Source organism: Pecten maximus, chromosome 11 (assembly GCF_902652985.1).
Source record: "Pecten maximus chromosome 11, xPecMax1.1, whole genome shotgun sequence".
NCBI lineage: Eukaryota > Metazoa > Mollusca > Bivalvia > Pectinida > Pectinidae > Pecten > Pecten maximus.
The window spans coordinates 31,611,498-31,637,009 of record NC_047025.1 but is presented as its reverse complement, the minus strand read 5'-3'; the positions used below and the strand labels follow the sequence as shown (position 1 = coordinate 31,637,009).

Genomic DNA, 25,512 nt, shown 5'->3' with positions numbered 1-25,512 from the left:
GAGAAGAGAAGGGAAGAGAACAGGGAGAACTAGAGAGAACAACAGAGAATGATAGAGAACAAGTGACAGAATATTGAGAGTAAGGAAGAACAGAGCTATAAGAGATACAGAAATAGAGAGGAGACTAGAAAAGAGAACATTGTGTAAATTGGATATATATGTTTGGATGAATAAGAAAATAAAGAAGAAAACCAGAAATTGGAATTGGACTTGTAGAACACGACAACATGCAATTGTGATACCAATGTATTGCCTGCTTTTTGCAGGTGACACAAAAATATCAATAAAAGAACAATTTAATGACAAATGGACCACAAACAAATGATAAACTGAAAAGTAAACATATCTTATGTGTATTTTCAATTTTTTCTGATATATGATTATCTACCTGATCTATGGCCACTCCAGTAATATGATTATGGTGTCAAAGTTGAGAATACACTATCTGGTCTTGTTAAGTTTGGATGGTGGGAATTTCTACTGTTTCCAGGTAAATGACAGCTCAGGTTTGCTCCAGCCTCTTTCACTTTGACACTTTCTGTGAGCACGTATTTGATGTGAATAGATTTTTTGCCGAAACTGTTAAAATTAAAGTAACACAAATTGTAGAACTGCAAAAGATGATTCACAAGATTAAAAAAAGTTTATGTGGAAAAATATATAATGAAAGTCACAAAATTCTTGAATTTCAACCGATACCAAACTCAATGTACATTAATTCATGTGGTAACAAGATCGACACCACAAACTGATTATACATCACCTGGTTGACCCTATCTAATGATTTTTGGTTTGTTTGATACCTTAGTATTCTTGGACTTAGCAACAATCTTCCCAAAAATTGTCTTAAATGGGTATTAAAAAAAAATATATTTGAAAAGATAGATATCATTGCTTCAAATTAAATCCAGTAACTGTCCCAAACACATCCAAAATTTAAAAAAATAGAAACCATTTTCCCAAATTAAATCCTTGTTATACTTGCTGGACCACACATAAACATCTGTGCCAAATATTAGGATAACAAGCATTCTGAGATGACTGCTAAAGCAATACATGTTCCTTTACCGGCCTCCGCTAAAAATAGTAACAGTAACCTTGACCTTGACCCAAAAACCCTGAAACTCAAACTTTATCTGAAGCTACTCATACTGAAGTTACATAACAACTTTCACAATCATACCTTGAAGCATGGCTGAGAAAAGAGACGGACTGACAGATTGACAGGCAGACAGACAGACAGACAGACGGAGAGGAAACCGATAGTCCTTTCAGTTTGACTAGTAGGAGATCTAGACTAATAACCAATGCTCTGGCTGAACTGTTGACCACTGAAGAAACTTGCACCAAAACTTCAACAGAGAAATTGCCAAGAGAAGTTCCAAACAAATGTAATATATAACACATGGTCTGACTGAAATGTTGAAGGAACTTTAAATACACCAAAACTTTAACCAGACTCAGGTTACTCTGTAATGTACCATCTAAACAGCAAATCCAGTGATATCAGTGGTATTTTACAAGCCTACACATCACTTTTATGTTGTAATTTAACAGCAGTAACTTGATCAGTAGTGAGTATGAAGACTGACCACCAGACTCTAAGTTCTTTTAGTTTAGAATTGCCAAGCTAAATTCTAATAATAGATTATCTATCCCCAGTTTGAATACATATCCTGGGGACCAGAAACGGGGCCAGTCTAGTTAGTATGTATCATTACTTAATGCTGTTGACATGTAATTTGTAAACTGTCTGTAAATTTCAACAAAACACTGCAAACAATGCACTTCAGAGGAACACAATAAACAGATTTGTATCACAAACATATCACTAAATAATCATGTCTGTATCACAAACATATCACTAAATAATCATGTCATTATGCTCACAAGTGTCTATGGTACACAATACTTAATTGGTTTGACTGTATTTGACATTATACATGCATAATTTTCATTCTACCTTTTTCTGTTGCACCACCAATATGCAGCAAGAAAATTCATCCGTTTCAGTGAGCAACTTCCTGTTCCGGATCACAGGTCATAGTGTTGTAATTTTACAACTCAACGATTAGACGTGTGGCAATTCCGGAAAATTATCCTTTATAGTAAAGTTGGTCAACAAGCTATTCTGAAGTGATTCCCCTCTTTAGTAAACACTCAACAATCACACTTAACCCACTTAACTACCCATATTTGTCTTTTGTAGGTCCGCTGAACATTCCTTTCTTGTTATCTGTTTATAACATTTATTGATAACCTCCACCATTTCAGAACTGTGCTGTACTCGATATTAGATCCAAGGAAAGATATGGAGAAAATACTATGCAGAGTTTCACTATGGAAAAAGTACAGAGAAAAATGAAGACAAAAGGCCCAATGGGCCTGTGTCGCGCTCACCTGGCTCTATAGCAACTTTGACATTGATTAAGGTTATTTCTGCAGAAATTATGCTGATAAGCCATTCTTTTCTAATATCAGCATAGGCTGGGTTTAATTTTCTAGTCCTTCATTCCAGTATACAATTGGACTAGTATCAGGTCTCTTTCCTATCTAGACATCATTGTTTGAAGAATTTAGCCTATTTGACCATGTGATCTTGAATGAAGGTCATGGTCATTCATTTGAACAAACTTGGTAGCCCTTTACCAAAGTATGCTACAGGCCCAATATCAAGTCTCTGGGCCTCTTGGTTATTGAGGAGAAGAAGTTTGAAGATTTCAACATATTTGACCCCTTTGACCTTGAATGAGGGTCACGGTCATTCATTTGAAGAAACTTGGTAGCCCTTCACTCCTGTATGCTTCAGGCCCATTATCAAGTCTCTAGGCCTCTTGGATTTTGAGAAGAAGTTGTCTAAAGGCTACAAGAGGCCCAACGGGCCTTAATGGTCACCTGAGATTTGAAATATTTCAGTTAATTTAATTGACCCTTTTTGGCCCCACCCATCAGTCCTTGGGGTCAGTCAGGGCCAACATTTGCATATTAAGCTGTCATCCCTTGCTGATAATTTTAAGAAAGTTAAAATGAATTCCAATAGACATAAAACAAATGATTGTCCAAGATATGAATTCCCTATATAAACTATCGCAAAGTTTACCCTCTCCCAAGGGGCAAATGTGAAACCCCAGGGTCATGAAATTCACAATTCAAGTAAAACACCATAAAACCATTCCTTCTATGAAAAGTTTTTGATTCTATCTTATATAGGTATTGAGAATAAGATTTTGAAATTTCAGTCAATTTGACACTTTTTAGCCCCGCCCGTCAGCCCCTGGGGGTCAGTCAGAGCCAACATATGCGTACTATCAAACTGTTATCCAACGCTGATGATGTTAACCAGGTTTGAATAAATTCCAATACAAATCCAACAAATAATAGCCAAAAATGTGATTTCCCTATATAAACTATAGTAAAGTTTACCCCCTCCCCAGGGGCAAAACGCGAGACCCCTGTGTCATTAAATTCACAATTTTAGTAAAGCACCATAAGATCCTTCCATCTATGGAGATTTTTTGATTCTACCAAATATGAGAGTAGAGAAGAAGATTTTTGAAATTTCAGTCGATTTGACCCTTTTTAGCCCCGCCCATCACCCCTTGGGGGTCAGTAAGGGCCAACATTTCCATACCATCAAAATGTTATCCTATGGTGATAATGTTGACCAGGTTAGAATGAGCTCCAATACAAATCCAACAAATAATAGTCAAAAATGTGATTTCCCTATATAAACTATAGTAAAGTTAACCCCTTCCCCAGGGGGCAAACATGAAACCCCAGGGTAATAAAATTCACAATTTTGGTAAAGCACCATAAGGACCTTCCATCTATGTAGAGATTTTGTTTCTACCAAATAAGAGAGTAGAGAAGATTTTTGAAATTTCAGTCAATTTGATACTTTTTAGCCCTTGCCCATCAGCCCCTGGGGGTCAGTCAGGGCCAACATATGCATACTATCAAACAGTTATCCAACACTGATAATATTAACCAGATAAGAAAAATTTCCAATACAAATCCAATAAATAATAGTCAAAAATGTGATTTCTCTCTATAAACTATAGTAAAGTTTACCCCCTCCCCAGGGGCAAACGTGAGAACCCAAGGTCATGCAATTCACAATTTTGGTAAAGCACCACAAGACCCTTTCATCTATAAAGAGTGTTTGACACCACCATATCTGAGAGTAGAGAAGAAGATTTTTGAAGTTTTAGTCAATTTGACCCTTTTTGGCCCCACCCCTCAGGCCCCTGGGGGGTGGGGACCATATAATTCACAATTTTGGGTGACCTTCAGCCATAGAAACTTTCTGCCAAATTTCATTGAATTTTGTCCTGTGGTTTTGGAGAAGAAGTCGGAAAGGTAAAAAGTCTCAGTCTCAGGTGACCTAAAAAGTTTAAGCTGTGCGACTGGCCGCATGCCGCACCACAGTATAAGCTCACTTTTCCTTCAAGCAGATGAGCTAAATAACTGCCTCCTACAAAATACCTTGTGGATAAATTGGAAATTTACAAGAATCAAAACACAATGGAAAGCCTTGACTTATGAATAACAAGAGGCCCATTGGCTTTAACACTCGCCCAAGTTTTGATATATTTTAGCATTTGGTCCCTGGGACCTTGAATGAATGTAATGGTCATTCATTTGAACAATTATTATAGCCCTTTATCCATGAATGCTACAAACCAAATATCAGGTCTGTTGGCCACTTGGTTATCAAGGAGAAGTTGTTTAAAGATTTTGGCATATTTCACCCCCGTGACCTTGAATGAAGGTCAATATCAATCATTTGAACAATCTATAGCCCTTTATTCCAGAATGCTACAAATGCAATATCAGGTTTCTGGGCCTCTCGTTATCAAGAAGAAGTCGAAAATATACATAGTTCCTTATCAGACAGACAAAGCACGAGAACAGACAAAAGGCAATTGCAATAGGTCACTTGGGATTTTGTTTCAGGTGATCTAAAAACAGAAAGAATAACAAGAAAAGGATCTATAAAACAAATTTTATTGAAAATACAATTATAATAAAATCAGAATTAATAGTAAAAAACAAGTATATCCCATACTCTCTACCATGTGACTTTTCAGGTGGGTTACAGCTGATATTTGCATTTTTGCAACATTTTGCTACTTAGCTATATCAACTACCAAGTGGAAAAATAGGTCAAACCTTTTTTTCAAAATCGTACCGTTTTTCCCCCTTCCTTATTAAGGGAGTTAGGGTTTATGGCACCCCGCTCTGCAGCAATTAATGATTATCGAGTGGGGCATTTTACATCATTTGTAATTCGTAAGTCCCCCAAGAATTCGTTTATATCTACTAATAAGTTCACTCGACTCAGTTACATGGCCTGGCCAACAGGAACAGCTTTTCTATATATATAGCTACATATACAGTCTACGCTAGCTTAAATTCAGTTTTAGTGTAAATGTATCTATTATAATTATATTGGCCAGGTCATCTACAAGAGAGAGTTAAGCACCACAGCTGTTATAGCCCTTTAGCCCAATGTATTAGTATAATAAATAGTCGTATAACTTCAGTCTGTGTTTGAGTTCTTTGTTCATAAACCAGATTGAAGAAATATATCAGGAGATAAATATTCACAAGTTTTCAGTATATGAGGAATTTTTACTGATTATATGATCGAAAACTGATAATATTAGCTTTCCTATTCTACCACATCTTTAATCATCATAATCAATTTTGCATAATGAAATGATTCTCTTTTCAACATCAAGTTAAATATAACCCCCACCCCTTTTTCATTCATTCACAGTCTTTTTATTCTATTTTTTTTTTATTCTAACAAACACAACCTTCTTAAGTTTAACAAGCACAAAGTTTCATATGCATGATTAATGATACATACATATATAACAACAGCAAAAATACGGTATGAATTGATCGATACAATGCATTTTTAATAAAACAGAGGCATGGTGGTCTAGTGGTAGGATAAAGGGCAATGTGACCAAAGGATCGCTAGTTCGAGTCCCTACAACAGTGGTTTTGTATCCCTGAACAAGATACTTTTCTCTGTTGTGTTCTAGTCAACTCAGATGTAAATAACTATGTGGTAGGGCAGTGCAAGAAATAATGTATGAAAGCCTTTAGTGCCAAAATGGCAGCTCTGGCTGTATGCTCCTCAGGGAGTTGAGAACGAAATCTGCTGGTAACTAAAGGCCCAATCACCACAAATAATAATTTGCACCACTTTGAGATGGCTATAATGCGGTGAAATGAAAATATTTTCTTTATACACCTACAAAATATTGTTCTACTTACCAATTATTACAAAAGACAAGACTGCCAGGGGGGAGCACCTTACCATCATGGTATCTATATATCCTCCTGTCTTTATAAAATGGCTTGATTTGTTATGCTAAATTATAATTTATTAGTTGTTTTAATTTAGAAGTGTCAACTGTAATGGCCACATTCAAGTTTTTATATTTTTACATTTACTTTGGCAAATTTTGATTTTCTTAACTCAACTGTTGAATATTTTAATCCCCATGGTTTGCTGTAACTTCTGCATCAAATACTGGACTCAATTCAGTTTATAAACACTTTCTCTTTTTCTTCAAAAATTATTTCATGTTCAAAATTGTCAAATTGATGATCTTGTAGGGTAATTGTATCTCCTATATTGCTTTAGGCCAATTAGCTGACTTTTTATCATCTGAATTTCCCTACCTTTGGCACCAGTTATAATTGAAGGGTTCTAAAAACTTTGTTTTGTGATACAGTTTTGTTATTAATATGGCAACTGTAGCACTACTGGAAAAGGGTTATGACCTCAAGATTCTGACTCACTACTGGAAATGGGTCATGACCTCAAGATTCTTACTCACTACTGGAAAAGGATGACAGCCTCAATATTCAAACTACTGATCAGCCTATGTCATCATGGTAAACTTACAGCTGGCTCTTACCAATTTGGATATGGAGAATGTCTCTTTTGTTTATTTGGAAGAGCATTGAACTAGTAAACAAGGGGTCCTGGGTTCAATTCCAAGAGGAAACAATGGGAAATACTGACAAAAAGTACTTCATTTTACAAGAACGGCTGTTGCCATTGGAAAACTTTGTAAAAACCTCCCAAGGAGAGATGAAGAACATGTCAACCCTGTGAAATACTCAGTCTTACCACTAAGCATGAAATAATCCTAAATCTGTCTTCTTTTTGAGATTGTTCTTACCTGTCTATGTTTAGTTTATTTATCATCCTATTTACAGTCAGGGTCATTTCAGGATGTGTCAAGATGATCAGGTTTTGGAGGTGAAGGAAAGCAGGAGTACCAGGAAAACCACCAGCCTACAGTCAGTACACCAGACAACTGCCCCCACGTAGGTTTCGAACTCGCAACCCAGGGGTGGAGGGCTAGTGTTAACGTGTCAGGACACCTTAACCACTCAGCCATCTGCGGCCCCTACCTGTCTATGATATTGTCATAGAAAAGGGCAGTATTCGATTGCCTTTATCCATCTTAATCCAAGAGCTTGCATTTTTGTGTAGAGTTTACACCTTTAGAGTTTGAATCATGGTCTGGCATAGCAGTTAATTCCCTATCTAGAATTTTAGGGCATTGAGGAGTCTTCTAAGGTGGTTAGAATGACAGCTCAAAAGAAGTATTCCTCTGCTTTATTACAATCTTACTATATTCACTTAAAGCTGACAACGCAAGTTAAAAAGCTTTTGCTTTAAAATGAAAAAAAACATATCCTTTTTTAAATGGTTTGGAGATGTTCTCTGTGATAAACAGATATTTTCTGGTCACCGTTTCCGAGGAAGTGACAGACATTTAGTTGTCTTTAACACTATCATGTTATAACTGTACAATATGAGCTATGAATGTCATTGCTTTAAAGCTTTTACTGCCATAAAGTGCATCATTAGGTGTTTTCACTCATATCAGTTTCCAGGTCTACCACTATTTTAGCCACCTATCCCCTGACTACACTATTGTATACTCCATTCATTTATAAATTTATTCTTATTGAGCATTCATTCAATATTGCCGCTGAGAAATGTTGTCATTACATCATTAACCTCTAGTAGTTCAATATGGTATAGATCTTAATATATGTAATTATACTAATGCTGTTCATCTTCAGTTCATTTGTAATTACATATTAAAGATAATTGTATGATGTAGTCTTTAGGATGCTTATGAACCGTAAGGCTAAAAGTTGAATTAACACTGAAAACAATGAGTAAAATATAGAGCCTGAAGGGTTTACACCCTTGGCAATAAAAACCGAGATTTCTGACCTCATCCATATACATTTTTATCTTTATTTTGTATATCTACCACTAAACAGGATCTTGAGCAACTCTTAAATGAATTTCAATGAGTATTTTTACAATACAACTTGATTTTCAAAGGCCATATGTACCAGGTATACATGTGCCAGCTCAAAAAAAAAAAAAAAATCATTATCTTTGTTCATGAAACTCCATTTTACCCTTCCTGAAACTAAACTCAATACCCTGTATTTTGCAACGTCTTCATAAAAGTTTTGTGGTTATTTTACTGTTCATGAAACGTTATAATTATTTCAAGGTTATACCATCATCAATTACGGTAAAAGTGAAGTTCCTCCAGTTTGATTTTCTGATGGTTCGGGCTCAATCATTTCATAGTTTGTGAAAATAGATTTCAACATGTTTAGGTAAAATAATATTCTATTTCGGTCCATACTGACACAGCAAGGTCAAGGTCATTCAATACCAATTCCTTCAATACTGAATAATCTCTGCTGTGATTCCCGCATTGACATACTGGTATCAATCTATATATATGCCAATGCTTTCTTTCTACAAAAATATATCTATGAAGATAACTTTATTTCTTTTATCTCAACCTTGCAATCTTTCTTTTATAACAAAACATTATTATGAAGGTCATTTTCTAAAACTTCATGTTTAAGTCCTTTCAATGAATAAAACAGACATAATGATATATTGCTGCCCATATTATCAAACATGTTAAAGCACATTAAAACAATTAATTGAACACGAACTTTTTCAGTCAACAAAGTGTCAAAATAATGTCACTGTGACTTCTGCCAAGACTTTCTGTCTTGATGTTCAAATTCCTCCTAATTACACCAAATTAGGGAAATTCCTCCTAATTAGGAAAATTCCTCCTAATTACTCCAAATTAGGAAAATTCCTCCTAATTACTCCAAATTAGGGAAATAAGATAACGAAAACAAAAGGTAAAATGTTACTTGATGACCAGCACAGTGGATCCTGGAAAATCCTGGCGCACATTGCAGAAAATTCTTTTAGTGTTGTAGATTTATAACAATGTCATAAGGCACACATCACTCTCTGATGAACTAAAATCATTTCACATTAGTCATCTCAATAACTCTGACCATCTTGTCCAATGATCGTCTCAATAACTCGGTAGTCTCAATAACTCTGAGCATCTTGTCCAATGGTTGTCTAAATAACTCGGTCGTCTCAACAACTCTGACCATCTTGTCCAATGGTTATCTCGATAACTCTTAACAATCCCCGTATTATCCACACAACTGTCTGTGAGAGTCAATATCTATGTCTGTCACGAAATCGTTGGTTCTAGCAGTGTTTTGCAAAGATTACGCCTTCTCCATTTAAACACACTGCATGAGGAATTTTGTATTTCATTCGAAGGTTTTTTAATAGGACAAAAACTCAACTTCCAAGCTACAGAAATTCATGTCTAATGCCCAACATCAAAGATATCATATGGATCACGATCATCATTCCTAATGATCCCCTCATTTTCATCACTTGATTGTGTCGAGCAGCTCTGTTCCAGGCGATGACGTTCCATTATCTCCTGTTTCTTTTCCGCGGAGATCCCTGTTGGCAGTCGTATTTTCTTACCTGTTAGATAAAACAATATGGCTTTAAAACCTATTATGAAGAAGACATCCAATAGAAGTATCATTATAGATAATGTTTGATAAGGACAAGAGATACAAGAGGGAACTTTGTGCCTACCATTGAATGATCTCTATTGGATATATGTAAGAATGATTTTTCTATTTTTCCTTTCTTTCTGCTTTTCCTTAATCATTTGATAACAAATGGAACCCACATATGAAAGCTAAGAGAGATCTAAGCTTCCGAAAGTTTCAGAGAAATGTTAGTAAGAACAAACTTCATCTGTGACAAAGGGAACTGACATATCAAGCTTGAGAAATATCTATTCAGTATTTAAAAAAAAATAGCAACAACAGTATTGTTTACAGATGGAAGGACAAAGGGCAATTTGAATAGCTTACCATCTGATGATATTTTAGTACAAAGTTCTGATAAAGCAAATATGTTGTTTCATATGACGAAAATTCTTTGATGTATACAAAATTTCAAGTCAATATTCTAAAAATGATTTTACCAATGTTAAAAAACAATTATCAACCCTCATTTACTAGTCTCATACACAGTATCAACAAACATCAAATTTTAATTTCTAACCAACTGTAAGAAATCTAAAAACAACCCAAGGGAGACAACTCAGATGAGACTCCATTAAGAGTTTATATAAATATGCTCTGTACTTTTTTATCCATGGGGTCCTTTTCAGATTAAATGGGAGTCACTCTGCATAGTATGAATGAATTTCCTGACAAAAGAGGGGTCTATCCTACTGTCCATGCCCCAAAAGACTATGGAAATGACTTCAAAGACTATGGAAATGGCTTCAAAGACTATGGAAATGGCTTCAACACTGTAATTCCCTGATTGCCAGCCAGATATAAAATATTCAGTAAAACCTACTTTTCCTGGTTGGACCTGCCCCATCCTCATCACAGTCTTCGTCTTCAGCTGATGAGCTGTCCTCATACCGGTCAAAGTCATACAACAGATTGGCAGGCTGTTGAAGGAAAAAATAAATCTTTAATATAAAACCTTGCATCCTGTAGTCAGATTTATCTCATTATCAGAGACAGTGTGGACTGTCAAAATAAATATGTGTTTATGATTTAAATATAGATATATATGCATGGCACAGCCATAGGAAAGGACATTCCTTATATATAATACACACGTGTGAAATTGGTGGGGCGCACCCTCCATAAGTTTCGATAGGAGTTAACTCCCGTACAGAGGAACTCGGTGAAAAACCAAGGACAGACGGTAGGCTTGGGATAGCACGTACGAGGAGAAACAGGAGTGAAGTCAAAAGGACAAGAGATGGTAAAAAGGAAAATTGCTTGGAAAGTGAGAACAATGCACAAAGGCTCTACAGAACTGTGAGTAGTTTACCGATGTATGTGTGCGCGATAGTGAGACGTGGCCAGGAGAACACATGGTGATGAACTAAGCACAGGTGCCACACACATACCCCACTTCGGATATATGAACACTTGTGTTATCGACTTGTAGATATTATCTATTATGTTACTAGTTATATGACATGTTTTGTTTATATAAATTTGTTGAAACCAGCCAAAGCCTCTGTTATCACTCGACTCAGCGAAAGCAATGCTACCACAGAAAAGATCCCATAAAAATCTAAATTTAATTCGTCAAATCATCTGACATTGACGCCTAGTGGTCCAAGAAATTGTACAAGCATAGTTTTGTGTATGAGTTTAAATTCTAATGTTCAATTACTTGTAGGACACATCAGCAAAATTGTATTAATTCACATCAAATCAAAAAGCTAAAAAATTCTAGTTTATAAATCAAATATTAATAAAACATCATCATTGAATGTGTATGGTTCAGTTTGTACCAGAATCAAACAATATTTAATACCGGATACTGTCTTGATTCTCTGTCCAAATTGTTAATATTGTTACCAAAGGCTATTCTCTGTCACAAATTTATAATAGTGTTACCAAAGACATATAATTTCTCGTATTATCCTAGCTTTTTGATTATGATTTTGTTTTCAATCCATGGACTCCTTCCATTGCCATATGTGGTATTGTAAGGCTAATTTTACACAAGAATAGCATGAACAAAGAAAAGAAAGTGTAATACAAACAGAAAATGCACAAGACTCAGTTTTACATAAAAAGAATTTCAAAATTGAACCTAGAGTCCAAAACATTTATTGTAATTTAACCTTAAAAGAGGAGTTTAAAACATTGAATATCAAAGCTGGTGTCCTCAACTTTAGAATTCATTACCTTGGCTTTGAGTTTGATGAGCCGAGGCCAGCGCCCCTTCTGGTTCTTGCGTAGGACGATAGTCACTTCACCAGAGCTAATCTTCACCTGACTGCGGGCTGGTAGGATGGAGTCGTATAGGATGTACTCCACTGAGTAAACCTTACCATCCACCAATGCCCTGTGGAACATACAAACAGATTTCCCTGATTTATAAACTTATGCAGGTTTATAAAACAAGAGCTGTTGGAGAACAGCATAGCTCGTCTCGCAAATGTTTTTCAATAAATAATTAAAATATATTAATTGGAATGGTTTCGCAAATTGCATTAATAATATTTATATTGTTTACTTGATCAGATTATGCTTTGTGAATTCATGCAATTTTCGAAACCATACCAATTTATATATATATAAATTATTTATTGACAAACATTCGGGAGACAAGCTATGCTGTTGTAGATTAAATGAATATATTAAATACAAATGTAATTGCTTTTGGACATATTTCTTCAATTTTTTGACAAAATATTATCCTAATGAGAGTTGTCTCCCTTGCAAAATGTGGACCGGTATAAATTGTCTATTGTGAGCTTTTTCACATTGTTTTATTTTCAGTTTCACCCCAAGAAGGGATAGTGTAACTCCATAGGGACTCTTTTACCAAATATCAGCACCCTAGTACAATCATAAAGTGATGTGTAAAATAGCTTTCAACATTTGCACAAAAAAATATTTCAGTTAACTCCGGCAAGGGATAGTTTAACCCCCACAGGGAACCTAATACCATGTATTACTATGCCTTTCAACACTCACAATATGAACTAAACACAAAGTCCAAAGATTTAAAAACAAAAACAAAAAAACACAGATTTAAAAAGAAAAAATCCAATTTTTTTTTAAAGTTTTACTCCAGGAAGGGATTGTCTTACTCCATAGGGACTCTATTGCCAAATATCAGCACCCTAGTACAATTATAAAGTGATGTATTAAAACCTCTTAACACTTGCACCAAAAACTTAACGCAGAAATATTCTAAGTCCAAAAATTTGAAAATTCTGTTTTTTTCCCAAAAAAATCTTTTAGTTTAACTCCGGCAGGGGATAGTTTAACCCAAGAGGGAGTCTATTACCAACTATCAGCACCATAGTACAATTATAAAGTGATGTATTAATTCCTTTCAACACTTGCACCAAAAACTTAACGCAAAAATTTTCTAAGTCCGAAAATTTTCAAAAATCTGTTTTTTTTCCAAAAAATCTTTTATTTTAGCTCCGGCAGGGGATAGCTTGACCCCCACAGGGACCATATTACCATAAATTACTATGCCTTTCAACACTTGCACCAAAAATTTAACATTTGGAAAACCAACGCCGACGCCGACCCCGGAGTGACGACATAAGCTCTCACTCTTCTTCGAAGAGACCAGCTAAAAATCATATCATTTAAATATTTATTTTCAACATTATGCAATCACCTCAAAAGACAAGAACTACAAATTCTTTAATATCATACCATATGAACAAATACTGCCCAAATACTGCCAGATAGTTTACAGATTAAAATACGGACAATCTGCAAGGTTTACAAGTGCAATCAATGATTGCGAAAGCTCACCGGCGGCAGCAATCACACTATGCAATCATTTTTTATGTATGTATAAGCATGTCATTTTGAAATTGTATGTCACATAATATCACTCCTAGACCTCTAATGGATGTATAAACCAAATAAGAAGGGTGTGGACTTACAAGCTTTCCAAAACTAACCCCCAAAAATCTTTAAAGTGGGTTTATGTGCCAAAAATATTAAAAATTTTCTGCATGATTTTGTCATAACATCACTCCTAGACCTCTAATGAATGTATTAACCAAATTAGAAGGGTGTGAGGTGTATACTTTTGGACTTACAAGCTTTCCAAAAACTTACTCCAAAAACTTTAAAGTTTTGGGGTGGGACGCCGAAGCTGGGGTGACAGCATTAGCTCAAGGTTACTCGTAACCGGTGAGCTAAAAATCTTGTTGGAAGGTTTGACGATATGTTCCTTAGATTAGATAATGTTAGATAAGATAATGCTACACACAACTTCATAAACTAGCACCATCATTACCTACAGTACCAATATGATAAAGTCCTTAATATGCCTTTTGTTTGTTTGCTGGGTTTACAACATACAGGAGGCCATCCAGAGCAATAAGGGTAAAGTGTCTTGCTCAAGGACACAACCACGACAGCACAAACGGGGTCGTTTCTCAGCTTCTCGAGAAACACAAACCGACACTGGTAGGGAGCGTCGAACCACACATCTCGGACCTTCACCCGAGATTACTTGGCCAGCGCTCTAAGCTTATTCAGAATGAGCTACCGTGCCCCCCCCCCCCCCCCCCCCCCCCACCTAGGTATGTAAAACAACAAGGATAACAGTTTAAATCAACCTAACATGTTATAATCCTGCTGCAATATATCATTTATCTATGTATGACCTTGTTCTCCAGCTACAACATGCTAGCTCACATAACATCTACAGTCTACACTGTCATATTACCTGAAGGTGACCGAATTCTCCGTGATTTGTACAGGATCAGACTTCAGGTTCACGCCCACTACTTTAATGCTGAGTCGGACAGTAAAGATATTCTCCGACCACAGCACTTGTGGCAGGATGCTACAAAATTAATAATTATTATATACATATATCAAATATCATCTCACAAAGGCCAATGTACATGCATTGTAAACACTTGCTTTGAAAATAGTAGGATGCTAAATAATGAAAAAATCATCACATTAAATAGCCACCATGGAAAGTCTTTGTACGAAAAATTACTTAGAAGTATGTTAAAAACAACATGAGTACTACAGGGCAAACAAATACATAAACACCATGTATAACATCTATGAGGAGGACTTACAAACTCACCAGAGGGGACCTTCAACAAAGAACAATATTTAACAATATATTACAATATCATGATTAATTCCAAACTATAATCAGAAGTACTTGCCTGTCTATGTGGTCATTTGAGGCTTTAGACTGACTTATCGGTGTGTTCTTAATAGTCTGTGAGGACTGGACATTGACCACAAGACTAGTCTTCTGCTCCAAGCACATGTCATGGATGACTGAGTTCAGGTGAGGTAGGCTCAGTAATCTGTATACCAAAAACATTAAGAACAGGTCAATATCACTGGTGTAGCTCAGGTGTGACTAAGGAAAAGTGAGGCAGGCTCAGTTATCTGTATCTCAGGAAATAACACTTACTAAAGGTCAAGGTCACTTGTGTAAAAGATCACACTGCCAAGGAGAGGTGAGGCAGGCTCAGTTATCTGTATCTCAAGATATTACATTAACTAAAGGTCAAGGTCACTTTTTTAATAGTTTACACGAGTCAGGTGTGACTAAGGACAGGTAAGCCAGACTCTGTAATCTGTATACCAACATATAGCATAAACTACAGGTCTAGGTCATATATCAAATACAATATTATTGTAGGAGACATGGGAGTTGGAATAGTTCCAGCTATAACCCTTGACCTCTGACCCCTCTTGTACTTACCTGTCTAGGATAGGTACTAATTCCAACTGTAGAAGAACTGTCTTGTTTCTCCGGTTCAGTTTTCCATAATAGTTACAGTATCTTAAACCACACAGCATAAACTACAACATAAAGTAAATATAAAGTAAAGGTGTTATTAACAATTTAATAACATAACAAGAGGCCCATAGGTCTCAATAGTCATCTAGCTACAAAGATATGGGAAATTAATGATCACCTTTCCAATTTCTGTAAAATCCAACAAAGAATCTATTTTTTATTACGATAGTTCTGGTCAGCATTGGTAACTACTTGTCTATATTTCATTAAGAGGCCCAATGTGCCAGTATTGCTAACCTGCTTCTCTGGGCCTCTTGGATAATGAGAAGTTGCTTAATGATTTAAGCATATTTGACCCCTGTGACCTTGAATAGGTCAATGTCATTTATTTGAACAAAATTAGTAGCCCTTCACCTCAGTAACCTACAGGGCCAATAATAGGTCTCTGGGCCTCTTGGTTATTGGAAAGAAGTTGTTTAATTATCTAGGCATATTTGACCCTTTTGACCTTGAATGTAGGTCAAGGTCATTCATTTGAACAAACTTGGTAGTCCTTCACCCTAACATGCTAGTGGCCAAATATCAGCTCTCCTGGTTATTGAAAAGAACTTGTTTAATTATCTAGGCATATTGACCCCTGTGACCTTGAAAGTACGGTCAACGGAATTCATTTGAACAAACTTGGTTGCTCTTCAGCCATGCAAGCTACAAGTTCTCTTTTTGGACCAGCTCCCTGTCTTCATTTATTTACGAAATAATTGCCTACACCAAATTCAAAACTATTTAAATTTAATTGAAATCTTCTCAGGGGTTTAGAAGGAGCAGGGTATTAAAAGAAAATTTTATGGACAACTGCTAAAGGGCATGCTGACACTTCAGGTCAGATGACCTTAAAATGCAAAGTGCAAAGTGCAATTTCCTTAAAGAACTTCATCATGAATTTCCATGAAAATATCTGGTAAATATTTGACCAAACGTTCTGTTTTGATTGGTTTGTTGGTTTGTTTTACATCCCCCAAACAGGCAGAGAAGGTCATAGGAAAATGGTTCGCAGCTGCACTTACAGTAATGTACATTGTGGTATTATAGATCATGTCTGTTACATAGATTTGAGGAATAAAGGACTAATATTGTGTCACCAGACTACTTACCTTCTCCTCCTCGGTTTGTCGGAGGGTGTTCACCACACACTTTACCAGCTTGGGTTTAGTTAAAGAATCCTCGTTCTTCCTGTACAGAAAACAATAAAATACACACTAGAAATTCTTCTTCTCACTGTTTGTCCCCAGAAATGTCCTGAATATTACGTATTGAATTAATTTGTAACAATGGACATTCATTTTGAATGTCATATATTTCAAACCATACAATTTCATATTTTTGTTCTAATTAACTAAGATTAAAACACCAGATAACTTATCGGCCTGTTGTGTTACATTTATAACACTCAAATAACGCATGGCTGAATGTTTTTACATCCACTTAACCAACAAATAGTTAACTTATCTAGCAGGTGACAACAAACAGAATGATTAACACATATTTGCTTTCATATTGACTATAAAAACAAGAAAGTGTGGATTTTGAATCACAAGTAGTCAATCAACAAAAAATGTAAGACTACAGTGGAACTTCGTTAACTCGAACTCGGATAACTCGAATACCCCGCTTAACTCGAAGTACCTCGCCGGTCCCGGCCGAATTCTCTCTTTATCTTAGTAAAAAAACCTCGGAAAATTCGAATTCAGATAACTCGAAAAACTCGGATAATACGAAGTAAAAATTTGGTTCCAACAACAAAAATCCTACTTGAAATGTTCGAATAACTCGAAGTATAATTTTTGTCGATCGGTGGCAAACGCCGACATTTTTTAAGAGCTAAATTCCGTTTGTAATACTGAACATATCGGCACTACTAACCTACATGATATTATAAGTGTTTCATAAATTCATAAAAGAAATTGTCGGTTGAATCTTATAACAACAAGTCTTGGGGATAAAAAGTACTGCTTTACTTACATCAGGTAATTTCCCAAGGCGGTCGCCGATATCAGTACACACGATAGTCAACAACACATCTACCCGTTCGCTCAAGCGGAACTAATCTCTGACACACCGGTAGATCTACCCGGCTGATGTTTTTACAGGTGTAGAAATGACACAGTCACCGGCGCCTATTAAATCGTTAAACTGCTGAAACAATAGCGTAATTACTGCCGAGGTGTTCAGAGTACAACTGTAACGGTCAGTGCTGTCTATTAAATCGGATAAAACGCCAACTCAGTTACAGTAACATTTTATACGCACATGCGCAGCCCAACTTCCGGTGCTAATACACATGGAAATGGCGTGGTTATCAATAAAAAGTAAGTAGGCCGATCAAACAGTATTTTATATATGTCCAATAAAAGGTAATGGTTCTGTTACGTTTTGTATGCAATCTGTGTTAAACTTAAACGGTTATTTGTTTTGACATTAATAACTTGTTATTTTGTCGAATTCCGTTTTATCGTTTACCTTTTGCAAACATGACTTGCAAATCAGATCATTATTGAAGTGACTAAGTGAAAGAAACTTTATCGTGACTGTATATCGGCAAAACTACACCAAATTACAAGTGACATAACGAAACATTACATATATATTTACATGTATTGACCAGTCTTTACACTGATCTGGTGAGCGACGGAGCGAAGTTATTATGATTATATAATGTTGACAAATATTGACCAAACTTTTCACCAAAAACGATAACTCGCTTAATTCGAACACTCAGATAACTCGAAGTTTTTTCGTGGTCCCGTCGACTTCGAGTTAACGAAGTTCCACTGTATATCATGAAGTCTAGACAGATGGAGGGCAATCATGTGTGGAAATGGGGATTAATTTGGCAGGAGTGAGGGCATTAGGGAGGGCATTAAATGGGGAGGAGCATTAGTGAGAGGGGCATTAGTGAGAGGTGCATTAGTGAGAGGTGCATTAGTGGGGTGTATTTTTTTCACTAGGGAAGGATGATACCAATACAAGTTTATTATAGGTGACAGGGAGGTAAGGATAGTCAAACATTTTTGTCAATGGAATGTTACACTTTATATCATGCCATATTGTACTTACTCATTCTTTTCCACTAGAGTATCCAAGAGCTCCATGGCTGCCATAGCAACATCTGGGTCAACCTCTTTTTCTCCATCTTCGAAACAGTTTATCAGTCTTGAGCAGATCTTGTTGTCAAAGGTCATCAATAACACCCTATAAAAGTTCAAAGATCATTGCTGACATTCTACAACAGTTCAAAGGTCAGTATTGACACTCTAGTTCAAAGGTTACTACAGACACTCTACAATAGCTCAAACTTCATAATAATCATTCCCCAAAGTACAAGGTATAATCTGCAATTCTACAGAAAATAAATTCTGCATTAATTTACTTCAAATTATATAGCAAAAAAAGGTAAAAAGATGGGCTTAAATTGTTCAAATTGTACATTTTTGTTTATGTAGATTTAACTTATAAAAAGGTCCAAGACATGATTGTTGGATGTCCCCACTCCTATGCAAACTGATATCAATGTTTGACAAATTTACTGTATCTATGAATAGTTACAGTGATCTTGACCTTGCCACCCTGAAAGGTGACTGCATTCATGATAGTCTCACACATATATCATGTATACACTGTAGTTTGATTTTTATACAAAATGAAAGTGGACATAGATAAAACTAAATGCCCACATAAGATAGAATTGGTATGAAAATAATTAGCATATTAGTTTAATTCACTGCCACTTTTCTCTTAAAGGGAAATATTCAGATATGTTAAATTCAAGGTATATGAACTTACGCTTCAGACAGCCGACACATTTTCCTCAGGGTGCGACACGTAGCCATCTGTACCTAGTAAAAGGGACACAACTCCAAATGAATTCAGCTGTTTGTAGATAAGCAGAAGAACATGATATACAGTTATCAAAGAATTATCAAAAGACCAGACAAAACATCATTAACATAAAACGTGAAATAAAGAAAGGACACTCTGTACGGTTATAAAAGTATAACACATAAAATGGACATTTGTTAATATTATAGATGTTTGGTATGTTTTCTGGGAAACAAACCTTAGACTCTTCTGTGGAGTCCAGCAGCTCACACAAAGTCCTCACTACTCTCCCCTCCTCAAAACAGGGCAGAAATCTACAACATAATACAACACATATCAGTCTACAGCATCTCTCACAAAAACAGGGCAGAAACCTACAACATTATACAACACATATCAGTCTACAGTCTCACAAAAACAGGGCAGAAACCTACAACATTATACAACACATATCAGTCGACAGCATCTCGCACAAAAACAGGGCAGAAACCTACAACGTTATACAACACATATCAGTCGACAGCATCTCGCACAAAAACAGGGCAGAAACCTACAACGTTATACAACACATATCAGTCGACAGCATCTCGCACAAAAACAGGGCAGAAACCTACAACGTTATACAACACATATCAGTCTACAGCATCTCACAAAAACAGGGCAGAAACCTACAACATTATACAACACATATCAGTCTACAGTCTCACAAAAACAGGGCAGAAACCTACAACATTATACAACACATATCAGTCTACAGTCTCACAAAAACAGGGCAGAAACCTACAACATAATACAACACATATCAGTCTACAGCACCTCTCACAAAAACAGGGAAGAAATCTACAACATTATACAACACATATCAGTCAACAGGATCTCTAACAAAAACAGGGCAGAAACCTACAACATTATACAACACATATCAGTCGACAGCATCTCTCACAAAAACAGGGCAGAAACCTACAACATTATACAACACATATCAGTCTAGTCTCACACAAAGTCCACAATCTACAAACTCTACAATGTTATTTATACAAGGGGATACAACACGGTCACAAAATAATGAACCATGCTACCATTAGCTTTTTTTGCAAAAAATTACTATGCCTTTCCATGATAATTTTCTCAATATCTAGACTTTTTGGAGAAAACATGTAATTTTTCAACAAGAGGCCCATGGGCCTGAACAGTCACCTGAGTTTTGACATAATTTGGTAGATTTGAATTCAGTGACCTTGAATATGAAGTCAAGGTAATTCCTTTGAACAACTTTATAGCCATTCACTTAAGCATGCTATAGGGCTCATTATCAGGCTCTCATGTGACCTAAAAAGTGATTTCAAAATAAGGAAGAGAAAAAGCCACAATTCTCTGTAAATGTTTTGTGTTTTGATACAGCTCAAAAATCCACATAATGGACTTGGCCCTACCTGATGCTGATATCCAGAAACTTTTCCATTGCAATCAGGACCTGTTCTTGCAACCAATGCCTGTTGGTCTAAAATATATAGTAGTAATGATTAATGCAAAAAAAAAAAAAAAATGGGCCAATGTGTACATTTTGCTTTGAAAGTTAAAAAGGACTAAAAACTTCTACATGCATATAGGGGATCTAACACTCTGAAACTTCAAACCCAATCAGGGCTAGATTAAAGTCCTTATCATTAATGTGTTGCAATTGATTTACACTAATTTAATAAAATTTTACAGGATTAAATATTTATGAATTTGTGCAGTAAGCACTACTGAAATCATTTCAACCTTGACAGCACAAACCAGTCAACTTCTCAGCTTCCCGAGAAACACAAACCACAAAGGTAGACAGTGACAAACCACACACCTCGGATATTCACCTGAGGTTACATGGCCAACACTCTAACAGACTGCTGAAAACTGATGTGACAAACCTGTTCTAGGCTGTTTACCAGGCCAACACCTCCATCTTGTTCCACTATTTCTTCACATATTCTGAAAAAAAAATCATCATACATGTACATACAATTTCAAGCCATTTATTCCCACCAAGCAACTTTTCTAACTTATTTAACTTTCGAGAAAGCATCATCAAAGCATCATAAATGTTTTATTTCTGATCAAAACAACTTCAAGCCAGCTATGACAAACAATGAAAATATTAGAAGATATCAATTCTTCATGGTCAATTTTGATCAATTATGGACCTTTGGTGAGGTCAATATGGTGATATACAGACCTGGTAGAATCAAATATTAACTGAGGGCAAAGCCTAAGGTCAATTTTAGTTTCTACATGGCTGGTTTCACACTAAATTGTCCAAATCAAAGGTCCTTAATTTTTATATTTGATATGAAACTCGTTTGTAAAAGGATGGAATTGCATTACCACATATCTAAAGGATGGAATTGCATTACCACATATCTATCTTGATAACAGGAAATTTACACTACGGCATTCATTGTGACGTCACAATAATTATGACGTTATACATGTAATATTTACTTGGTGTTTCTGAACATGGAAACATCGGTTCAATATCACACAATATTGACCTCCATATGATTATTATTTAGCCAATGAGAACTGAGAAAAATTGGACCATATCTAATATTGTTTATTGTCTATCAACTTCAGATATCATGTTAAGTACTTGCCTGTCATGCTTGGATGCCGCTGTGACAAGACTGTCCAACAGACACCTGTGAATGTCCTCAAACCCAACCCTGCCTATCAGCTTTATAATTGCCTTCAGACCACCATAGGCTACCAGGTTGAGAGGCTTACTGAAGTAGAGAAAGAAAACAATGGCATCAAACCAGTTTGGCTACAAGGTTGAGAGGCTTACTGAAGTAGAGAAAGAAAACAATGGCATCAACCAAGTTTAGCTACAAGGTCAGGGCTCATACAGATTATAACAAACCAAATTCAAGGTTTTTTCAATGTCTTAATTAAAAATCCAAGGCCCATTTTACCTGTCATCTAAGTCATCATGAGAGGGAACAAGAGAACAAAAAAGCAACTTATAACTATCCACTTGATCAAAATACAACTTGATATGGTGATTATTCTTATAAAACATTTATTAAAAAACAGTAAGGTTTGTAGGGAAGGCGTCATAGACAAAGTTGAATCCAAATGATCAGTGGCCAGGGTTTCACTTATACTAATGAAACCTTAATATTCAAGGATTTTTCAAGGCTGTAAACCAATATTCAAGGCTTTTCAAGGCCCAGAATGAAATTCAAGGCTTTTCAAGGCCCAAAGTGAAATTCAAGGCTTTCTCAAGGCCCATGCTAACCCTGAAGGCACAGACGCTTACTGAAGTAGAGAAAGAAAACAATGGCATCAAACCAGATTAGACTACAAGGTTGAGAGGCTTACTGAAGTGAAGAAAGAAAACAATGGCATCAAACAAGATTAGACTACAAGGTTGAGAGGCTTACGGAAGTAAAGAAAGAAAACAATGGCATCAAACCAGTTTGGCTACCAGGTTGAGAGGCTTACTGAAGTAGAGAAAGAAAACAATGGCATCAAACCAGTTTGGCTACAAGGTTGAGAGGCTTACTGAAGTAGAGAATGAAAACAATGGCATCAAACCAGTTTGGCTACAAGGTTGAGAGGCTTACTGAAGTAAAGAAAGAAAACAATGGCATCAAACCAGTTTGGCTACCAGGTTGAGAGGCTTACTGAAGTAAAGAAAGAAAACAATGGCATCAAACAAGATTAGACTACAAGGTTGAGAGGATTACTGAAGTAGAGAATGAAAACAATGGCATCAAACCAGTTTGGCTACAAGGTTGAGAGGCTTACTGAAGTAGAGAAAGAAAACTATGGCATCAAACCAGTTTGGCTACAAGGTTGAGAGGCTTACTGAAGTAGAGAATGAAAACAATGGCATCAAACCAGTTTGGCTACAAGGTTGAGAGGCTTACTGAAGTAAAGAAAGAAAACAATGGCATCAAACCAGTTTGGCTACAAGGTTGAGAGGCTTACTGAAGTAGAGAATGAAAACAATGGCATCAAACCAGTTTGGCTACAAGGTTGAGAGGCTAACTGAAGTAAAGAAAGAAAACTATGGCATCAAACAAGATTAGACTACAAGATTGAGAGGCTTACTGAAGTAGAGAATGAAAACAATGGCATCAAACCAGTTTGGCTACAAGGTTGAGAGGCTTACTGAAGTAAAGAAAGAAAACTATGGCATCAAACCAGTTTGGCTACAAGGTTGAGAGGCTTACTGAAGTAAAGAAAGAAAACTATGGCATCAAACCAGTTTGGCTACCAGGTTGAGAGGCTTACTGAAGTAAAGAAAGAAAACAATGGCATCAAACCAGTTTGGCTACCAGGTTGAGAGGCTTACTGAAGTAAAGAAAGAAAACAATGGCATCAAACAAGATTAGACTACAAGGTTGAGAGGCTTACTGAAGTGAAGAAAGAAAACAATGGCATCAAACCAGTTTGGCTACAAGGTTGAGAGGCTACCTGAAGTAGAGAAAGAAAACTATGGTATCAAACAAGATTAACATACAAGATTAGAGGGTTTATTTAATAAGTAGATAAAACCCAAGGAGGATGACTGGCCTAATATGTCACAAGGTGTCGCGGGACTTAATGAATTACCAGAATCCTCCAGTAATAGGTCCGTATCTGGTAAAAAGCCAATCTATCTATCTATTGCTGACCCGTATTCAGTATAATACATAATTATTTTAATTAATACATTACTGAAGTGACCTAAACTTTAACCATACAACAGAATTATACATGGTATAGCCATGTTAACTTTACCTTTTAGCACACGATGTGACCATTTTCAGGATCTCTTTGCTTGCTGTTACAGCTTTGCAATCTCCCTGTAAAATGTGATGCTTCATTACAAAACTTTATCCAAAGGACAAGCATAATGATGTGCACTACTGTAATGTGCCCTAAACTTTGCTGAGACATGACAAAAAGAACTGAACTCTTCAAAGGATTGAAATGATGAAAAAGTCCACACATTGTTAAACTTGTCCCAATATATCTGGCTACACATTGTTACCTTGCCCCAGTAGATCTGGCTACACATTGTTACCTTGTCCCAATAGATCTGGCTACACATTGTTACCTTGCCCCAGTAGATCTGGCTACACATTGTTACCTTGCCCCAATAGATCTGGCTACACATTGTTACCGTGCCCCAATAGATCTGGCTACACATTGTTACCTTGCCCCAGTAGATCTGACTACACATTGTTACCTTGTCCCAGTAGATATGGCTACACATTGTTACCGTGCCCCAGTAGATCTGGCTACACATTGTTACCGTGCCCCAATAGATCTGGCTACACATTGTTACCTTGCCCCAATAGATCTGGCTACACATTGTTACCTTGCCCCAATAGATCTGGCTACACATTGTTACCTTGCCCCAATAGATCTGGCTACACATTGTTACCTTGCCCCAATAGATCTGGCTACACATTGTTACCTTGCCCCAGTACATCTGGCTACACATTGTTACCGTGCCCCAGTAGATCTGGCTACACATTGTTACCTTGCCCCAATAGATCTGGCTACACATTGTTACCGTGCCCCAGTAGATCTGGCTACACATTGTTACCGTGCCCCAATAGATCTGGCTACACATTGTTACCTTGCCCCAATAGATCTGGCTACACATTGTTACCTTGCCCCAGTAGATCTGGCTACACATTGTTACTGTGCCCCAATAGATCTGGCTACACATTGTTACCTTGCCCCAGTAGATCTGGCTACACATTGTTACCTTGTCCCAGTAGATATGGCTACACATTGTTACCTTGCCCCAATATATCTGGCTACACATTGTTACCTTGCCCCAGTAGATCTGGCTACACATTGTTACCTTGCCCCAGTAGATCTGGCTACACATTGTTACCTTGCCCCAATAGATCTGGCTACACATTGTTACCTTG

The 25,512-nt window shown here is 36.5% G+C and overlaps 3 protein-coding genes across 5 annotated transcripts in view; all 3 read right to left on the bottom strand.

The window, feature by feature from the left end:
* LOC117338558 overlaps nt 1–1,193 on the bottom strand; it is an 8,670-nt gene extending 7,477 nt beyond the window's left edge. The window contains exon 1 of the mRNA XM_033899917.1: nt 1,184–1,193. Coding sequence (XP_033755808.1) covers nt 1,184–1,193 — 10 coding nt within the window. The remainder of the gene's footprint in view (nt 1–1,183) is intronic.
* LOC117338084 overlaps nt 1–2,038 on the bottom strand; it is a 41,034-nt gene extending 38,996 nt beyond the window's left edge. Inside the window, exons 1-2 of the mRNA XM_033899279.1 lie at nt 1,964–2,038; nt 389–579 (exon numbers count right to left, since the gene is read on the bottom strand). The gene's annotated coding sequence lies outside the window, so the exon portion shown is untranslated. The remainder of the gene's footprint in view (nt 1–388; nt 580–1,963) is intronic.
* Nucleotides 1–25,512, bottom strand: part of LOC117338082 (putative ATP-dependent RNA helicase TDRD12) — a 113,838-nt gene that overhangs the window by 8,045 nt on the left and 80,281 nt on the right. For 2 of the 3 annotated variants that reach the window (XM_033899272.1, XM_033899274.1), the window contains 14 exons: nt 24,365–24,429; nt 22,231–22,359; nt 21,508–21,568; nt 21,031–21,098; nt 19,836–19,911; nt 19,562–19,614; nt 18,836–18,970; nt 16,873–16,951; nt 15,683–15,783; nt 15,132–15,278; nt 14,672–14,791; nt 12,148–12,307; nt 10,787–10,883; nt 5,575–9,889 (listed from right to left, as the gene is read on the bottom strand). In XM_033899272.1, coding sequence (XP_033755163.1) covers nt 9,723–9,889; nt 10,787–10,883; nt 12,148–12,307; nt 14,672–14,791; nt 15,132–15,278; nt 15,683–15,783; nt 16,873–16,951; nt 18,836–18,970; nt 19,562–19,614; nt 19,836–19,911; nt 21,031–21,098; nt 21,508–21,568; nt 22,231–22,359; nt 24,365–24,429 — 1,458 coding nt within the window. In that variant the 3' untranslated portion in view covers nt 5,575–9,722. Of the gene's footprint in view, nt 1–5,574; nt 9,890–10,786; nt 10,884–12,147; nt 12,308–14,671; nt 14,792–15,131; nt 15,279–15,682; nt 15,784–16,872; nt 16,952–18,835; nt 18,971–19,561; nt 19,615–19,835; nt 19,912–21,030; nt 21,099–21,507; nt 21,569–22,230; nt 22,360–24,364; nt 24,430–25,512 lie in introns of those variants that run through there. The other variant, XR_004534959.1, reaches the window with a different exon arrangement.